General features: G+C 42.6%; 1 protein-coding gene across 21 annotated transcripts in view; it reads right to left on the bottom strand.

Moving 5' to 3' along the window:
* plekha7b (pleckstrin homology domain containing, family A member 7b) overlaps nucleotides 1–16,120 on the bottom strand; it is a 96,538-nt gene that overhangs the window by 23,237 nt on the left and 57,181 nt on the right. For 7 of the 21 annotated variants that reach the window (XM_033628697.2, XM_078175383.1, XM_078175378.1 and 4 more), the window contains 6 exons: nucleotides 11,294–11,472; nucleotides 8,567–8,995; nucleotides 7,826–8,366; nucleotides 1,935–2,018; nucleotides 1,396–1,530; nucleotides 426–494 (listed from right to left, as the gene is read on the bottom strand). In XM_033628697.2, coding sequence (XP_033484588.2) covers nucleotides 426–494; nucleotides 1,396–1,530; nucleotides 1,935–2,018; nucleotides 7,826–8,366; nucleotides 8,567–8,995; nucleotides 11,294–11,472 — 1,437 coding nt within the window. Of the gene's footprint in view, nucleotides 1–425; nucleotides 495–1,395; nucleotides 1,531–1,934; nucleotides 2,019–7,825; nucleotides 8,367–8,566; nucleotides 8,996–11,293; nucleotides 11,473–15,551; nucleotides 15,693–16,120 lie in introns of those variants that run through there. The other 14 variants (XM_033628698.2, XM_078175413.1, XM_078175377.1 and 11 more) reach the window with 8 other exon arrangements.

Raw genomic sequence — 16,120 nt, 5'->3', positions numbered from 1 at the left:
TTCACATGACTTAGAAATTCAGCCATATGCGTGTAAAAACTTCAATTCCCATCATGACAAGCTCAACATCGACATGTGTTAGGATGACATAAGTGCATCACCCAACTGCATTTGAAAGCACTATAATCATCTAATGGAAAACATTTTGACAAACTGAACATCAGAACTTTTACTGAAGAAGCCAAACATTGCATCACTTTGTCTTTGTTGGATTCACCAGATTATAAATGATTAGAATTAACATAATAAGAAGTTAAAAGACATGTTACTTCAATCATAAGGAGACAGTAGAAAGCACAGCGCAGAACAGAGGACAGACAGGAAAGGGGGGGAAACAGGGAGGCAGATGTTTGAGGCAGCAGCAGGAGAACAAGATTGCAGTCCAGAGGTGGAGAAGAGGATGAAAAGGATAAAGTGGCATTTACTTTGTTGGGGCCCACCTTCAGATCTAGATACTCCAGGTCCTTCTTCAGTTGTATGTAAGTATCATCAGCCTTTAAATGAGCAGTGGAGAGATAAATCATTTGAAATGAAGCTGCAGAGGAGAATGGGTGACCAGATGACTCCTAAAGCCTTTATTTGCTGTTCAGGCTTTGCTAACTGAACTTTAATTAGCTCGGTCTCAATTACAGCTTACGTTTCTACCTCTGTATTTTTAAATACAGTTAGTAAAGCCAAACTGTAATTAGGTAATCGTGTAGGTTTCTAACTGGTTTAATGCCTCGTGTTTGACCTCATACACAACTGAGCAGCTCAGGTCTTGTGCATGACATGTGGTCAAACTGCACTTCTTCATTAGCATGGAGGATGGCCAGAGAATGGTTGGATGTTAGAAACAGGGTGGAGTTGTCATTACTGAGCACCGTCTGCTGGTCTCACAGCAATACGCTGTTTGTGAACAGGCTCACAGAAGAGACTGTGGCCTGATGGCTGCTTCAGAATGAGAACACCAAGAGCAAAAGATTTATCAGAGCACACAGAAATGTGGATACAAATGCATTCATCGCGTGCTTTTTGCGGCTGTGCAAGGTGATACGTCTATAAAACAAAGGAAAGTATAAAATGCAGGTATGTTCGACAAGCAACATGCTTCAAATATGGCATATTACTTTTTACTAATAGAATAACACAAGCCTCTGAAAGCTTATTCATGTTTTGAACAAGGTGGATGAGTGACAACAACTATAAAGACAGTTTTCTGGACAGTCTGAAGTGCAATACAGCCCATGCCAAAATGGTTGAAGAAACAAGACAACCAACAGTGACAGACCGCACAGTCTTATGCATGAAAGGGAAGTAATGTATGGGACTGGCTGGGGAGAGTGGGACCACAATGCACTGGCAGGGGTTGCAGTGTGCTGCACAGGAGGTTAGGGAAGTACGAGGACCCCTGACCTGCATGCTGGGGCCTAGAAGGCCGTTGTGCTGGTGCTGCTGCAGGTGAGCGAACGCATCGCTGGGGCTATGCACACCAGCCAGCTTGGCCTGGTGCCTCCGAAGCTGAATGAGAAGCAGAGTCAGCTCCTCTGGCTGTAGCCGACCCCGGGGTTAGGGGCCAGAGGCCAGTGAGAGGGCAGAGGGATGAGAGAAAATACTTAAGAACCATCTGGGCAGTACAGCGTCTGAGACTGGGAGGATGATTTATTGTTCTATCAGGGACTCTGTGACGATAAGGGTTAGCAGAACTGATAACGCTAAAACAAATATCATATGGTATAACATTTACACCAGCTTTACAGGGGTTCACAAAATCAGTCAGCTCCAGATTCTATGTCTTGATACTGTCACTGAAATGAGCCCTGCAATTTGGAGTCCTATTCATATCTGGCTGGCTGTGCAAGACTGGAAAACTATATTAACACTATACACTACATGATACATATCTTTATTTATGAAACCAAGTTATGTTGTGAATGTAATAAGGAGAATCGTACCGTTTTGCCATGCAGGCTGGGTGCACTGACAGTGTGTGTGATGTATCCCATGGCTGGCATCGACCTTCTCTCTATTTGGGAAGTCTGTGGGGAAACAAAATTCATCACCTTATTACAAATCTTGTAGAGTCATATCAAACAGCTTCAGTTCAGTTTCAATTAATTAAAAAATAGGTAGTTACAAATAGTTACAATGATATTCATAAAACATAATGGAGATATGTGAAATGAGATACTCTGATAAGCTGTCTGAAGCTGGAGACACTGAGCAGAAAGTATTTAAAGGAGCAGTGTGTAGGATTTAGTGGCATCTAGTGGTGAGAATTGCAGACTGCAACCAGCTGAAACTTTTACCAGGAGCCAAATTATCCACAGAGGTCTCTTCCTCTCCAAAACAAATAGAGCCAGTGGTTTAAACCCATAAAAACACTGAATAAAGCAGTTTTACATTAAAAATAAGTGTTCCTCTGACTCTGTTCAGAGGCTCTGTTAACTACGTTGGTCGACACGTAAACATGAATGGCCCTACCTAGAGCCCGTGTTTGGTTTGTCCGTTCTGGGCTACTGTAAAAACATGGCAGTGCAACATGACAGAGTGTGTGGACAAAACCTGCTCCCATTGTAGATATCAATGGCTCATTCTAGAGCCCCGTTTCCACCAAACACTTTCAGTATGGTACCTTTGGAACCAAAAGTAACCCTTCAGACATGGTACCTAGACCCTAGTGTTTCCACTGCAAACCGTACTCTTAAATGTGGGCGGGGTTGTTGTCACTCACTCACTGCTGTACCGGTGACACAGATGGAAGTCTGCACCTCGTTTATTGTCAGCAGAACGGGGTTGTACGCCAAAATTTTATGCACAAAATAAAACAGGCTGCAGAGGGGGAGTCTCTTGATGGGATATCTAAAAATGACGGGTTTGTGAATTTAGTCCTTCTAAGGCAAGCTCAGGGGTTTAGCGTTGCCGCAGCCCACAGGAACAGCACTCTGTGACACTTTTTTTACTCAGAGTGAGGATTAGAATATATGCAGTTCACATAATCCAATCGAAATTAATATAAATGCTTGAAGATCCACTCATTACTAAAAGTGTGTGTCGTACAAAAACTAAAGCAATGGTCAAAGCTGTCACAGTGAAATTTAAGGTGTGCTGAATGATTCATGTCGTCAACTCATGTTGACGAGTAACTTTACAAGTTATTGTTCCACCTTAAAAGTCGCAAGCACTCCGTCTGGTGAATTTAATTCTTTTTTTTTCTCAGTCTACAGCTGCTGCAAGAGGCAGCAAAACATCCTCTCAATGTATAGCTACAGTCTACTAATAAAACACGGTATGAACAGTGGTTACAAAACGAGCCACAAGTCAGCCCTGAACAACTCAGCCCATCCACTATTGACTAGTCATTGGACTGCAGTGTTCACAGCTCCACATTTTAGTACCAGATCTGTGTGCTAGGTACCCCAACAGAGGGGTGACCAAATATGGGGATGGTACAGAACGATTGCATTGGTACCATCCACAACTTTTCACAGTGGAAATGGAAAAAAAAGCGAACTGAACTGAACTGAACCGTACCGTACTGCTCAGTGGAAACAGGGCTTAAGGTACCAAAAACACGACGACTCTTGTGTGCAGGTGATTATACACTAAAGAAAACATACTTATTACATTACATTCTATTTCTGCCAATATATCCCCCCACATCCTCCACACTGGACCTTTAAATATGTATTTACTTACATATATATAAAGTGAAATCTTCAATAGATTGCCAAGATCACACTGAATCAAAGTTAAACCATTGCCTCCAAGTCTGCAAACAAATTTGACTACACAGCAGATTTATTTTTTCATCCATCCCTTTCTCCCTTTCATCACTCCTACTCTTATTCGAAACAAGGTGTGCCCCGAGTTTTAGGCGCTACAGGGCTCGGGAAATTTGACGTTTTTGCTTAACACACAGAATTAGCGAAAACCAGGCCCACTACAGAACCTTAAAAGGACACAAACAACAAGAGATTTAATTAACTACACATAAATTATACTAAACCTGCTTTCTTAAAATAACATTTGTTTGCTACCAGCAAGAGAAGCACTGTAAGCCATTCCCTTTGAGATTCCCATGCCACTATTTTTTTGCTGTATAATAGGTTTTTTATTTAAATGCAAGATCAGAAGAAAGAGACTGCTGCTGATGTTTGAGATACAGTGGAGATGTTTATAGGGTGCTGAGGAGCCCTGGGCAAACTGGATTAGCTGCTAATAAAACATACTTCTTAATGATATTCCACAGAGGTATACAGATTGCTATTACTTAAGCGTGCTCCAGCCAGAGAGCACCATCAGCCTCAAAGATGCTGGGTGCACCAAAACTAAGTTCACTGCAGACTAAATTTAGTTCCCATAAACATCGCTCCCTTGGATCGTGTTGCACAGTCAGTGTGGCTCCCTTTGTTGAAAATGCATCTTCTTCTAAAGGGGTTTCCATAATTGTGCGTCACCGTGTTTTATGATTGTAATTAGTGTTTTGACACTCGGGTGAATGATGGAGGAAACAGCGCATCTGTGACACTTTGTTTACTTGTGTAAGGCCAACGGGTTGGTTGTGAGGCTTGTGTGTGTTGGCAAATGTGGCGATGGTTTGGAGGGAGATCTTTTCACATGTGGAGGGTGTGGTGGGAAGACAGCGCAGGGTGTGGATGACAGGACGGCCTCTCGCTCCGTCTCTTGCGGCGGTGGCGGTGCTGTCTGAGCACAACGGTGGGTTTGGGGAATAGCGAGCTTTTACTCACACACGCTCACACCACCTGTGGAGTGAGGCCTGGGTGTGGACTGTGTGAATCTGTAAATGATTCACATGAGCATCAAAGTGTGCGCGCTGAGAAGTTGGAGCCTTCTCAGGCTCCTCCTGCTAATCTTCCCATGGTGTCCTTGTGAGCTCACAACATCCTTAAAGTCGACATCAATAGATACCTCACATCCACTACCCAAAGCTACCGTGAGAATGAGACCTTTGTCATTTGGCTCACTACATGTGAATCATCGCATTTTTCTTCAGTCCTATGCCAATGACAGGGTACAGTCATTTACTGGGTGCCAGTATGACAGTGTTTACGCACCGATGACTGAGATTCAGCACATAAATTCAACAAGGGTGGGACTTCTATCTGTCCATTATCTATACAATTTAATCCTGCACAGGGTTGTGGGGAATTAAACCTATCACAGGACACGTTGGGCAAAATGCAGGATACACCCTAGAGCAGGGGTCTTCAACATAAGGACCCCTTAGCTGAAACAGAGACAGAGCAGGGAGCCCCTTCTACATATACAGTTACAAATTGAATTACATATTACACTGGGCAGATGGAGGTTGTCAGGCAGAGAGCCACATCAGCCTCAGGCTGCAATCTGGACCTGTATTTGCTTTTCAGGTAGGTGAGTAAGCAAACTTCACCTTCACAAAGACAGGCTGTTGCAAAAAGAAAATATGTTGGATTTATGTTAATATGTATTTTTAGACATTTTAACTTCCAAAAAATGATCAAACAGTAATTAATTGCCCCCCCTGCAGTGACAAGAGACAGGCTCTGGAGCTTTGATTCTTTGTCTGAAACCAGTTGCGATGGTAACAATTTCACAGTATTTCTTTTTTTAAGCAGATCTTATCATCAGTGTAATGTCATGAATAATGTATGGTGTTGTCATTGTGCCAAACATTCATTAGGAGAAGGCACAGGTCAGAGATCGTGTCACAGATGTCTGTTACTGCACTGAAAAGACTTTAGTTGACTTCAGCTTGTAATAAATGTTTTGATATTAGGTAAGTAATTTTTCATAGTGGAAATCTGGGTTTTTATTCAGGCTCTGGCCCAAAACTGCCTCCACAGTTCAGGCTTGGTCAGAACCTCTGCGGGCTCAATGGGGGTTGGGACAGAATGTTTTGGCCTGATCAAAGCTCTAATACAGTCTGGACTATTTGCCACTGTAAGGGGGTGAGATTTTAGTAAAATATTTTTTGCAAGTGTTTGAAACATATGAGGTAATTCACTCCAGCCGGTCTGTGCCAGTGTGATACCAGATTGGGAACAAACCTGCTGGTGCCCTCTGTGTATCACCACTCTATGCCAGTTTGGGGGGATTCAAGACACAACTGAAGAGATCTGTCAGCTAAGGCTGCAGCTAACAGTTGTGTTAATTATCATCTGACAAGTATTTTTAATATTTTCAGTATTTTCAATTAATCATTTAATCATTTTGTGTATAGAATGTCAGAAATGGTGAAGTAAAGAGTCTCCCACTGTCCTTGAATGAAACAGTTCAGGAAATTTAAACCATTAAACAATTGACATGTTACTAACAATGTGAAAAATATTAAAATAACTAATTTTAATATTGACTAATGACTGAATATAAAGATGGACAACGTGTCCAAAAATGAAGCCAAAATATCCCTGATACCCCTGCTGCCATCTTGTGCTGGTTACTTCATTTGGAGCCAGCGTTAGTGATCAGAGAGTGGAGCCACAATATCATGCTCCCACCCATACACCTACCCAATCTATGGCTACCCAATCATGAGTAGCGCCATTGATCACAAGCACACCAAGTGGCACACACAGCTGTAACACATGACGTCATACCCTCTTTATATAGCATGATATTAGTAATTAAAGCCAAATGTAATAAGAAAACTTACTTACACAAATAATGTAATAGGAGCCAGCTAAAATGACAGAAACCATCTTTGGGATTTTTTTTTTTTTTTTTTTTTTTTTGAGGCGTCATAGAGGGGGCGGGGTTTTTGACCTGTACTGCTGCCAGCCACCAGGGGTTGATCCACATGTCTTGGATTCATTTGGGAAGCTGTCATACCGTCAGTCTTTATATACAGTTTATACCTGGTGACATATTCACATTGTTTTGTTGGACCAACAGAGCAAAACTCAAAAATATTTAATTTATAGATATAAAAAAAGCAGTATATTCTCACATTGGAAAATCTGAAATCAGAGAATTGTTGATGTTTTGGTTAAAAACTGACGATTAATCAATTTTCAAAATAGCTGCTTATCAATTGTTGATTGACTAACTGATTTATTGACAAATCATTTAACCAGGGCATCCCACCAAAAACCAAAGCCTTCAGACTTTGATTTAATCGGCCCATGTCCAGTACATGTTGTTGAAATAAAAACTCAGTTGATCAGAGCAGTTTTGTGTCAGCCAGATGTTACTGAGCAACCAGGACACGATTATGTGTTTGCACTGCTAAAAGTAATTAACGACACTAACTATGTTCGTCATAATTAAAGAATATGTCAGACAGTGCAAATGGTATCGCTCTTTTATGTGTTTTAATTATCTCTGGCAATGATTTTTGGCCTGTGTCCTTTGGCTCGGAGGCATGAGCTATATTATCCTGTGGCTACACATGGACAATACTTGTTAGTAAGATGGTTTTGCTCTCTTCATGGTATTTTTTAAAATTAGTAACTGCAGGAAAAAAGACCAGAATTACCTTCTAACTTGTCCTTAAAAATGGCTTAAGACTGAATTAATCAGTACGCTAATATTTGCATTTTTTAATTTTATGAGTAATGACGCTGACTGCACTCAACGGATGACTCACTAGCTTAATGTTCACAAACCTAGGCTTAAGTACATACTGATTAAATTTAATTAACATCTGAAACTGAAATGAAATATCAAGGTGACTGATATAAAAATATTCATTAATATTATTCTTTGAATGCATTGTTCTGTGTATTTATTTGAGCACTTTGAATCAGAATATTTTGGACTGCATTTGTTGCAATGTGTGAGTAAGATTCCTGAGAGGCAACTCTCAGAAACTGCCTCTCCTACAGTACAACAGGCATCCTACCTGAGAAAGATGGGCACAAATATGGCCGGGGGAGCTGGATCTTGTGCTGTCTCCCTGTGCCACTTCATCCAGGGGCCTGACTGTGCGTCTGTCTGAGGGAGTGTGTGGCCTGCGAGGGGACAGGGGTTTGAAGGAGGAGGGGACTGACGGTGGGACTTCACACGGGGACGGAGGGACAGAGATGGAACGTGGCATCTCCACAGTAACTCTAAAAGACGAAGAGTCTGTGAAGTTTGGCCCGGTGTAGATAGGAGCCGTGGGGCTGCCATGACGGAACTGCTGCCGCTGCTGCCACTCGTACAGCTGCCACACCATCCCCTCCTTGGTGGCCATGCGCTCATCGGTGGACATGCGGAAGTGGCTGAGCCGGTCATGGGCGTACTTGTAGTCACTGGGCAGGTTACATGTTGCTGGAGGAGAGTTGCTGCCAGACGGGAGACGAGGAGACTTTGGCAATGACTGATAGGTGGCGTCCACTGTGCTGGCTTTGGGCTTTAATGGAGGAGTCCGCCGAGGGAGGCTGTACTCAGCAGAGGGAGCACTGAGAAAGAAAACACATGCAAGTTTTTAACTTATATATAAACAATTTCATTTTATCTGTCCATGACCAAAATATTCTCTGTACATAGAGTATTGTAAGCAATTCAAACAGTGCTCACATTAGCCACTAGAGGGAGGCATTTACTCAAGTTTTTCAATCAGCTGCTGTTATACATTCAAACTGTGTTAAGTCAGACTGACCTCTTTGGTGGGTCTCCTTTTTGAACTTTGACCCACTGCTCCACCTGAGCCAGCGTATTCTTCCTCTGCACGTGTTTCTCAGGGTCTGGCCGCGTAACAAAGCCCCTCTGATAGACCAAGTTTCCGTTCTGTTCCGGTGGCAGAGCCACTTGGATTACAGTCTGCTGTCCGTTCTTGTGGGCGGCACCGTCGACAGAGTCTGGAGAGAGTCTCTCTGCTCTCTCCTCTGCGGCTGACTGACTTGGCCTCCCTTGGATCTCTAATCCATACCTCACCTCGTCTCCGTGAGCCAGTTGGATACCATTATCCGGAGGTTCCTCTCTGTCTGTCCTGCGAAGGCTTTCTGACTGAGATGAGTTCTGGTTGAAGTGGACGTGGTTAGTCTGTGGAACAGCCTGCTGCACAGCCTTCTTTGGATTCTCCACCTCTCTAGAAAAGAGTGAGACAAGGTGATTAAATGTGTCAACACAAGTTAGTCCTTCCTGTAAACAACTGAAATAAATGTATTTTTATCTTAAATCTTAAAGGGGCAGTGTGTAGGTTTTTGCAACCAGCTGAAACGTCTCCAATGTGCCGAGCTGGAACTTCCAGTTAGGGTTCCTACAATGTTCATTGTTCAGAGGGTTTTTACCAGGAGCCAAAATTATCAACAGAGGTCTCCTCCTCTCCAAAACAACGGACCAGGTGGTTAAAACCAGTAAAAACACTGAATAAAGCAGTTTTCAGTTACAAATCAGTGTTTCCTAGAAGGGCCCCTAGCCCAGAACCTGCTAACGGATGCTCACCTTTTTTTATCTGACAATTTAAGATCAAAATGTTAAGAAGGTTTTTACCAGCAGCCCAATTATCCACAGAGGTTTCTTCCTCTCAAAAACAATCAGACCCAGTGATTTAAACCGGTAAAACATTAAATAAAGCAGTTCCATGTAAAAAGTCTGTGTTTTTCTGATCCTGTTTGGCTTGTTGCAGAAGGGCTGCTAACGATGGTGGCCAACGCAAATATGCAAACTTGTTTGGTTTGTCCATTCTGGCTACTGTAGAAACATGGTGTTGCAACATGGCAGACTCCATGGACGAGGACCTGCTCCCTTTGTAGACATAAACGGCTCATTCTAAGGTAACTAAATCACGTCAATTCTTATTTCTAGGTGATTACACTCTAAAGTAAACATACTTATTATATAATATTCCATTTCTGCCAATATATACTGTATCCCCTAAATCCTACACACTGGACCTTTAAATTGCAGACAGTATGCAGTGAAGTGTTAAAGCGCCTAATTTTTCAACTCCTACACATGGCTACACTCATTCAGTTATTTAACCATAATCTAATTTCCCCTCTTCACTGTATATTATGATGAAGTGCATAGCTACTCTTGAAACAAGGGATTACAGGACATTAAGCAGTGGATAAAAAAACACAATGGACACTCAAATTAACCTTGTGTGACTCTGAGGGTAATTTTCTAATCCATTTGCAGGGACACTTGAACACACGGTCCGATTTATTACTGAGTTTCTCTTAAAAAAGATTAGAGACGATGGGGAGTGATTCAATAACTTTCCATCTGTGCCTTTTAAATATTTCTCAATAGAGGAAAGGAGAGTAGAGCCCTTTGTCGACAATGCATGCAGAGTGAATCCCCACTCTGCCACTCTTTTTAATGTGCTCGAATGATAAGCGATGTAATTCATTAGGTTTTGCATTTAAATTCATTAATCCCTTGCCCACCTAAGGGAATACGACATGACTTAAAACGTCTCATTTTCAAACTGTTATTGATGATTTACAAACTGCTTACACTTCAGGGTGGCTCATTTCTGCTAAAATTATTCCTAAAAGGTTAAATTTGAATGCAGGAACGCCAATAAAAGGTAAATTAAAACTGACTTTGGTACATGTTGCAGTTAAGTGATCACCTCTCACAGAAGTCAGTGGAAAATGTAGTGTTAGCGTTTATTACTACTTCATTAGTTCAAAGCATTTCACTGAATTAATGTTTCATTTCAAGGGACCAAACTAAGACTGTCATGTGGAACGCTGAGTGCTTCCCAAATAAAAATTTCAGGAGTACGGACTTGCATCGGCCTCTAGGTGGCATTATTGCACAGACCATTCGAACCATGCAGCCAGCTAATCTAAGATGTCTAAATGCAGTTAACCACACATGCAGTAGTCACAGAGTATCAGACTGTATTCCAGAGTATGTCTAATTTGATTGTAAATATTTTCAACAACAATAAATGCACACAAATCAGCCCTGTATGTTGTGATTACTGCTGCGGAAATGGATTCTATAGTGGAAGTGCTTTGCTGGCATTGGGCTGCAATAAGCTTCATCTATACCAGACCAGATGCAGTACACACACACACATACACACTGCAGACATCTAAGTGCCCCAGAACAGGAGGACAGGGCTGGACCTGCTGTGTTAGACGGCTCATGCTGTTAAATAAAACACATGGAGGCAGGAAAAAGGAGCATATTTCAGTTATGAAAGCCCTATTAAAGCAGCAGATGCTGTAGTTGATGCATAAAAACCTGAACACATAACTCTCTAGGAAAGCAGATGATTACTGTCTGGCTGAAATGACTGTGACACCCAGGTTCCCTTTATCATATCATCTCAGAGAGGCTGTGCTTTAGGGATGGCGAGATGTTGGTACGAGTAGAAGCCCGGCCAATAAGAGAAATGAATCCTACTCTGTAGAGCAAGACCAACCTCTTTATAGTGTGACTCTGCTGCATCAGCGCAGCCTGGTTCATGGCCCGGATCCAGCCATTCATGTCCTCCTGTGTGTCTGCACTGAAGAAATATGTCCGCATCCCGCAGTGTTCTGCCTGTGAGCCAATCACAGAGTTCTTATTGTAAATGTAGGAGCGCATTCCTGTATGGCTTGCCTATCAAAGAAAGAGAGAAAGATGGGGAGAGAGACAGAGAGGATAGATGTAAGAACTTCTCACTAAAGACAGGAAAAAGCTGCCAGTTTGTTCTGATGAGTGGAAAACTTTGCTTTCTTGTTTACTGAGACTGACAGCTGTCAACTCAGCGAGGACAAAGTTTACAGCAACATTTTACTGAGGAAAAAAAGGGAGGGAGCAAAGTGCTGCGGCAGAAACAATGTGAACATTGTGCTGTTTCTGTCAAGGAAAAAAAAAAGCATAACACAGGTTATAGTTTCCAGCTGCTTTTTAAAAAAGCTTCAGCAAAAAATATACAATATCTTTGGCACACAGAAGTTAGACAGCAACTGCGGCAAACGACTGTTCAGTGGCAACAAAACGGCAACTGTGGTCATCTGTCATCACTTCACTTCAGAATACACATAACCACACTACATAAACATTCACTTAGGTTATTTATATGTTTATATGTGGTGGTATAAATCTGTCCTAATAGCTTGGTGGTACAGTGTGGCACCTAATTCTTCACACTTAACCGAACCTGATTCTGGTGCAGACAACCAGCTAGACCACAGAAAGGCATGCAGCACCTTTTTGCACAGTTTCATAGCTACTGAGTGTTTTATCTCCTTTAGTTTCCACCACAAATGCAAATTTCCTCTCACTTCTCATTGTACAGATTACATTCTTTTTTTAAATCTGCAAAACATGTTGTACCGATCTACTCAATATACAGATGAAGAGTGCAAAATGATAGTAGTGATGTTTAAAGGGGCAAAAAGCGAAATCGTTTGACCGCTAGGTTTGCTGTTGTGCACTGCCTGTAGACCAAAACAAAGTGTGTCATTAGCCACTCCTCCCTCTACCTCTGCTCTCCACCCCCCCACCCCACTCGCCTCGTCTAGCAGTTAGCGATGTCTCGGCCTCTGCTGTGTTTAGCTATTCCCCTGTCTATTTCAATGATGATGGTACCTGCAATAAATGTAATATATTTCCTGAGATGGAGGCGAGGTGGTAGAAGTGCTCCATAGCTCTTAAGTTACTCCAGTAGTTGGTGGCAGCCGACTCGGCTAGTGCTAACACCGGGAGCTAACGCTAACGTTCGTCCTCTTCTCTGTGAGTGAGAGCGATGTTTTAGCCTAGCGGGCAGCTGGCTCGCGGGCTGCCCGCTAGGCTAAAACATCGCTTCAGGTTAAAGTGGGAAGAAGCAGCGGGTTTATCGAGCAGCTGAGTGAAGCTGGGTGAAGTGGAGGCTGCGGAGGAAACACCGGGATGGGTTAATGTCCGGAGCTTGAGCAGCCCGCCAGGCTGTCCGCCAGGCTTGCGGGCTGCCTGCTAGGCTAAAACATCGCTCTCACTCACGGAGAAGAGGAGGAACGTTAGCGTTAGCTCCCGGTGTTAGCACTAGCCGAGTCGGCTGCCACCGGCTACTGGAGTAACTTACAGCTATGGAGCTCTTCTATCAGCTCTTCTAGTCACTGAGCCTCGCCTCCATCTCAGCAAATATATTACAAAAATGTAGCCTCGCGGGGAAGCTACATTTTACAATGCTAATTGAAAATGTTAGCTGGGCTGCCGGGCTAACTTACTCACTTAACACAACCGTAACGCCTGACCCATTGCTGGGACCGAGCCGCTAATAACTCAAGCTTCAGACATTAACCCATCCCAGTGTTTCCTCCACAGCCTCCACTTCACCCAGCTTCACTCAGGTGCCCGATAAACCCGCTGCTTCTGCCCACATTAACCTGAATAACAAACCAGGGCTCGGTGCTCCAGTTGGATCCAAACAGAGAGCCGGGGCTAGTTGGGAAGCTAGTGGAGGCTAACTGGCTGTGCTTCCCTCCGGTCATGCTGCGGCTAACGCCTCGCCAGCCGCTCCCAGCTAGCTCCGGATTGTTATTGAGGTTAAAGTGGGAGAGGTAGCGGATCTGTGGGGCAGCTGAGTGAAGTGGAGCCTGAGGAGGAAGCACCGGTTAGCCCCGGTTTCGTTCCACTCTCTGCCATTTCATTTCGAAAATATGCGCTGCCATTGCTCACTGGCTGTAGCCTTTTATAGGGAGGGAGGGCCAAGGGCTCCAAGAGGGGGGGGGGATTCACATGAACGTGCAGCCGGACCGGCTTGTAAACAAGGGGCTGGAGATCAACACAGAGAGAGGGTGTGTGAGGTCATGCTATACTCCAGATGAAATTACACCTCTAGTTCTTCACATAGCAATTTTTTAATTCCTTCAATCTAGAAATGATGAATTTCGCTTATTGCTCCTTTAAACATACTGTATATTTCCATAATCAATGTTTTTTGTGCAAGATGCTAGTTATTTCACATTAATTGTAACTTCACTATTAACAGCTGCCTACAATACCACAAGAGTATCTGACAACAAGCTTTAACTGTAGTACTGTGGGAAGAGTGTTATCTTTACTGAGTCCAGTGCCACAGCATGCTCAATAAACAGAGGTAAAATCAGCGAAAATATATCCAGTGACCAAAAAAGGTCCATTAGTAATTATGGAAATACAATCCTGATTTATCATATGTATCCTCACAAATGGAAAAACTATACTAAAGTACTGTAGAGACATGTGTAATTAGTGCATCATTATCTTCGCTGAGGGAGCTCTTTCTGTATGTTATTCTGTTCATAAACAACACGTCACTGTCAGTGTGTTGTTTCAACCTCTAAGCTGACCTCTTTAGGTTCTTAAAGAGGACCTATTATGGTCATTTTCAGGTTCATACTTGTATTCTGGGTCTCCACTAGAATACTTTAACATGCTTTAATATTTAAAAAACAATTTATTTTTCTCATACTGTCTGTGCTGGAACACTTGTATTCACCCTCTGTTTGAGACACTCCGTTTTAGCACCCAAAGAAGCCCAATCTGATTTAATTGGTCAGTGTGTCCAGGTCTTCCATATCTCAGTGTCTCTGCACTGTCATTGCAGCCGGGGAATAACTATCGGAGTATAGCCATAATTTACTGCCGTGGAGAGAAAGAGCTTCTAAACCAAAATCCTCACAACCAGACATGTTCCAGCAGAAATAGGATCCCAAACTGGGGAGAAATGAACAACACTGGCTGCTAAGTTTATATGTTTCCCTGATGTTAGCATGTAGCTACATGTAGCAGTGTAATGTAGGCTACGTAAGGTGAACTCTTGCCTAGAGCAGATAACCATATATCTTGGAAGCAGTCTGAAGCCTGAGGTTGTTGCTCACATGGATTACTTTTACATAAGTTTACCTCATTATTTTAAACTTTGGCCATGTTTAATCTAAAGGTCCACCACTGTAATATAGTAGATTTGACAGACAATAAGGAAAAGCATAATAAGTCCCCTTTAAGAGTCAAAACAAAAGACCTTTACCAGCTGGTCATTACCATAATTCTTCAGCTCTAAAGACTGTAAAGTGAATGCATTTATTCTACTACACAAATCTTTAACCTTTATGAAACATGTGAGAAGCCAAAAACTGCAAACCAAACAAAGGACCTGCTTCAAAACACATGTAGAGAAACAAGTTAATAGTTTATATTGTATTTCTTTAGTTAAACAATATAAAACTAATGTCAGTACAGCAGAGGTAAATTGCTGATGGCAACAAACATCCAAAGAAAAGAAACGTCCACCACTCCAATGACGATGAGGATGTGATAAATGATATGCAGCTCGACAAGACAAATACCAGAGCCACTGAGAGTACATATATATTTGATTGATCCAGTGAGTAGCCTTGGCAGTGCGAGTGTCTACTTGTTGACCACATTTATAATAATTATCAGCTGGCTGACTTATTAAAGATGTGGACATTACACACATGTTGCCTTTTTGTCGCTCTGTGGTCCATTGGATTTGAAATGATCAGTCTCCCACCCAAAAGTGGAGGAGTGAAACTAAGTGCAACCCTGTGTGCTCTGGCATTGTCCATAGATGACTGTGGTCATGTCTGTACATGATGAGACTTTGATGCACATTTCAAAATGTGCATTCAGTAGCTGCTAGCATGACATGAAACAAAAATGGGCTGAGGGTGACGGTCCACTGACGAGGCTCAAGTGAAATCAAATACCTAGTCATGCAAGACAGGAAGCCAGTGTGATTGAGGACGACCGCCCGCAGAGAACAGTACTCACTCCGCCCGCGCACACACACCAGGTCACAATGGGAGGCAATTGACCAACAGGGAATGAGAGAAACACAGTGAGATGAGCAAAAATAAGAGAACAACAGAAAAACAACAGGAAGTTGCTGACTCAATAACAGAGAACAGAAATGGCTCCAGCTGTGGTCTGATGACAGTCATCACAGAAGCAGGAGTGAGTAACAGTGGCACCATCAACAGTGTTTTGACACTTTACAATCAGATACATCACTGTGGCGTAACAGCTCCAGCGCTATGGGGAGGGTAAAAAAATACAAGCAAAAATACTTCAGAGGTACTGTGCTGACTTACACAACCTGTTTTCTTATATCCTGTCCGTTCAACCTCAAATACAATTGATTTTGAGAAAAAAATTAGTGTCACCTTCTCCTATTATTTCTGGACAACAAAAACTTTGGTCTTTCAGTAGCTTTAATAGTCTGAAACATCCCGTTGTTGAACAACACCACCATCTACTGAGCTGCTGTCATGCTTAC

This window comes from Epinephelus lanceolatus, chromosome 2, assembly GCF_041903045.1.
Source record: "Epinephelus lanceolatus isolate andai-2023 chromosome 2, ASM4190304v1, whole genome shotgun sequence".
In the NCBI taxonomy this organism is placed as follows: Eukaryota; Metazoa; Chordata; class Actinopteri; order Perciformes; family Serranidae; genus Epinephelus; species Epinephelus lanceolatus.
The sequence above is the reverse complement of the archived record's forward strand: the minus strand, read 5'-3'. Positions and strand labels throughout refer to the sequence as shown.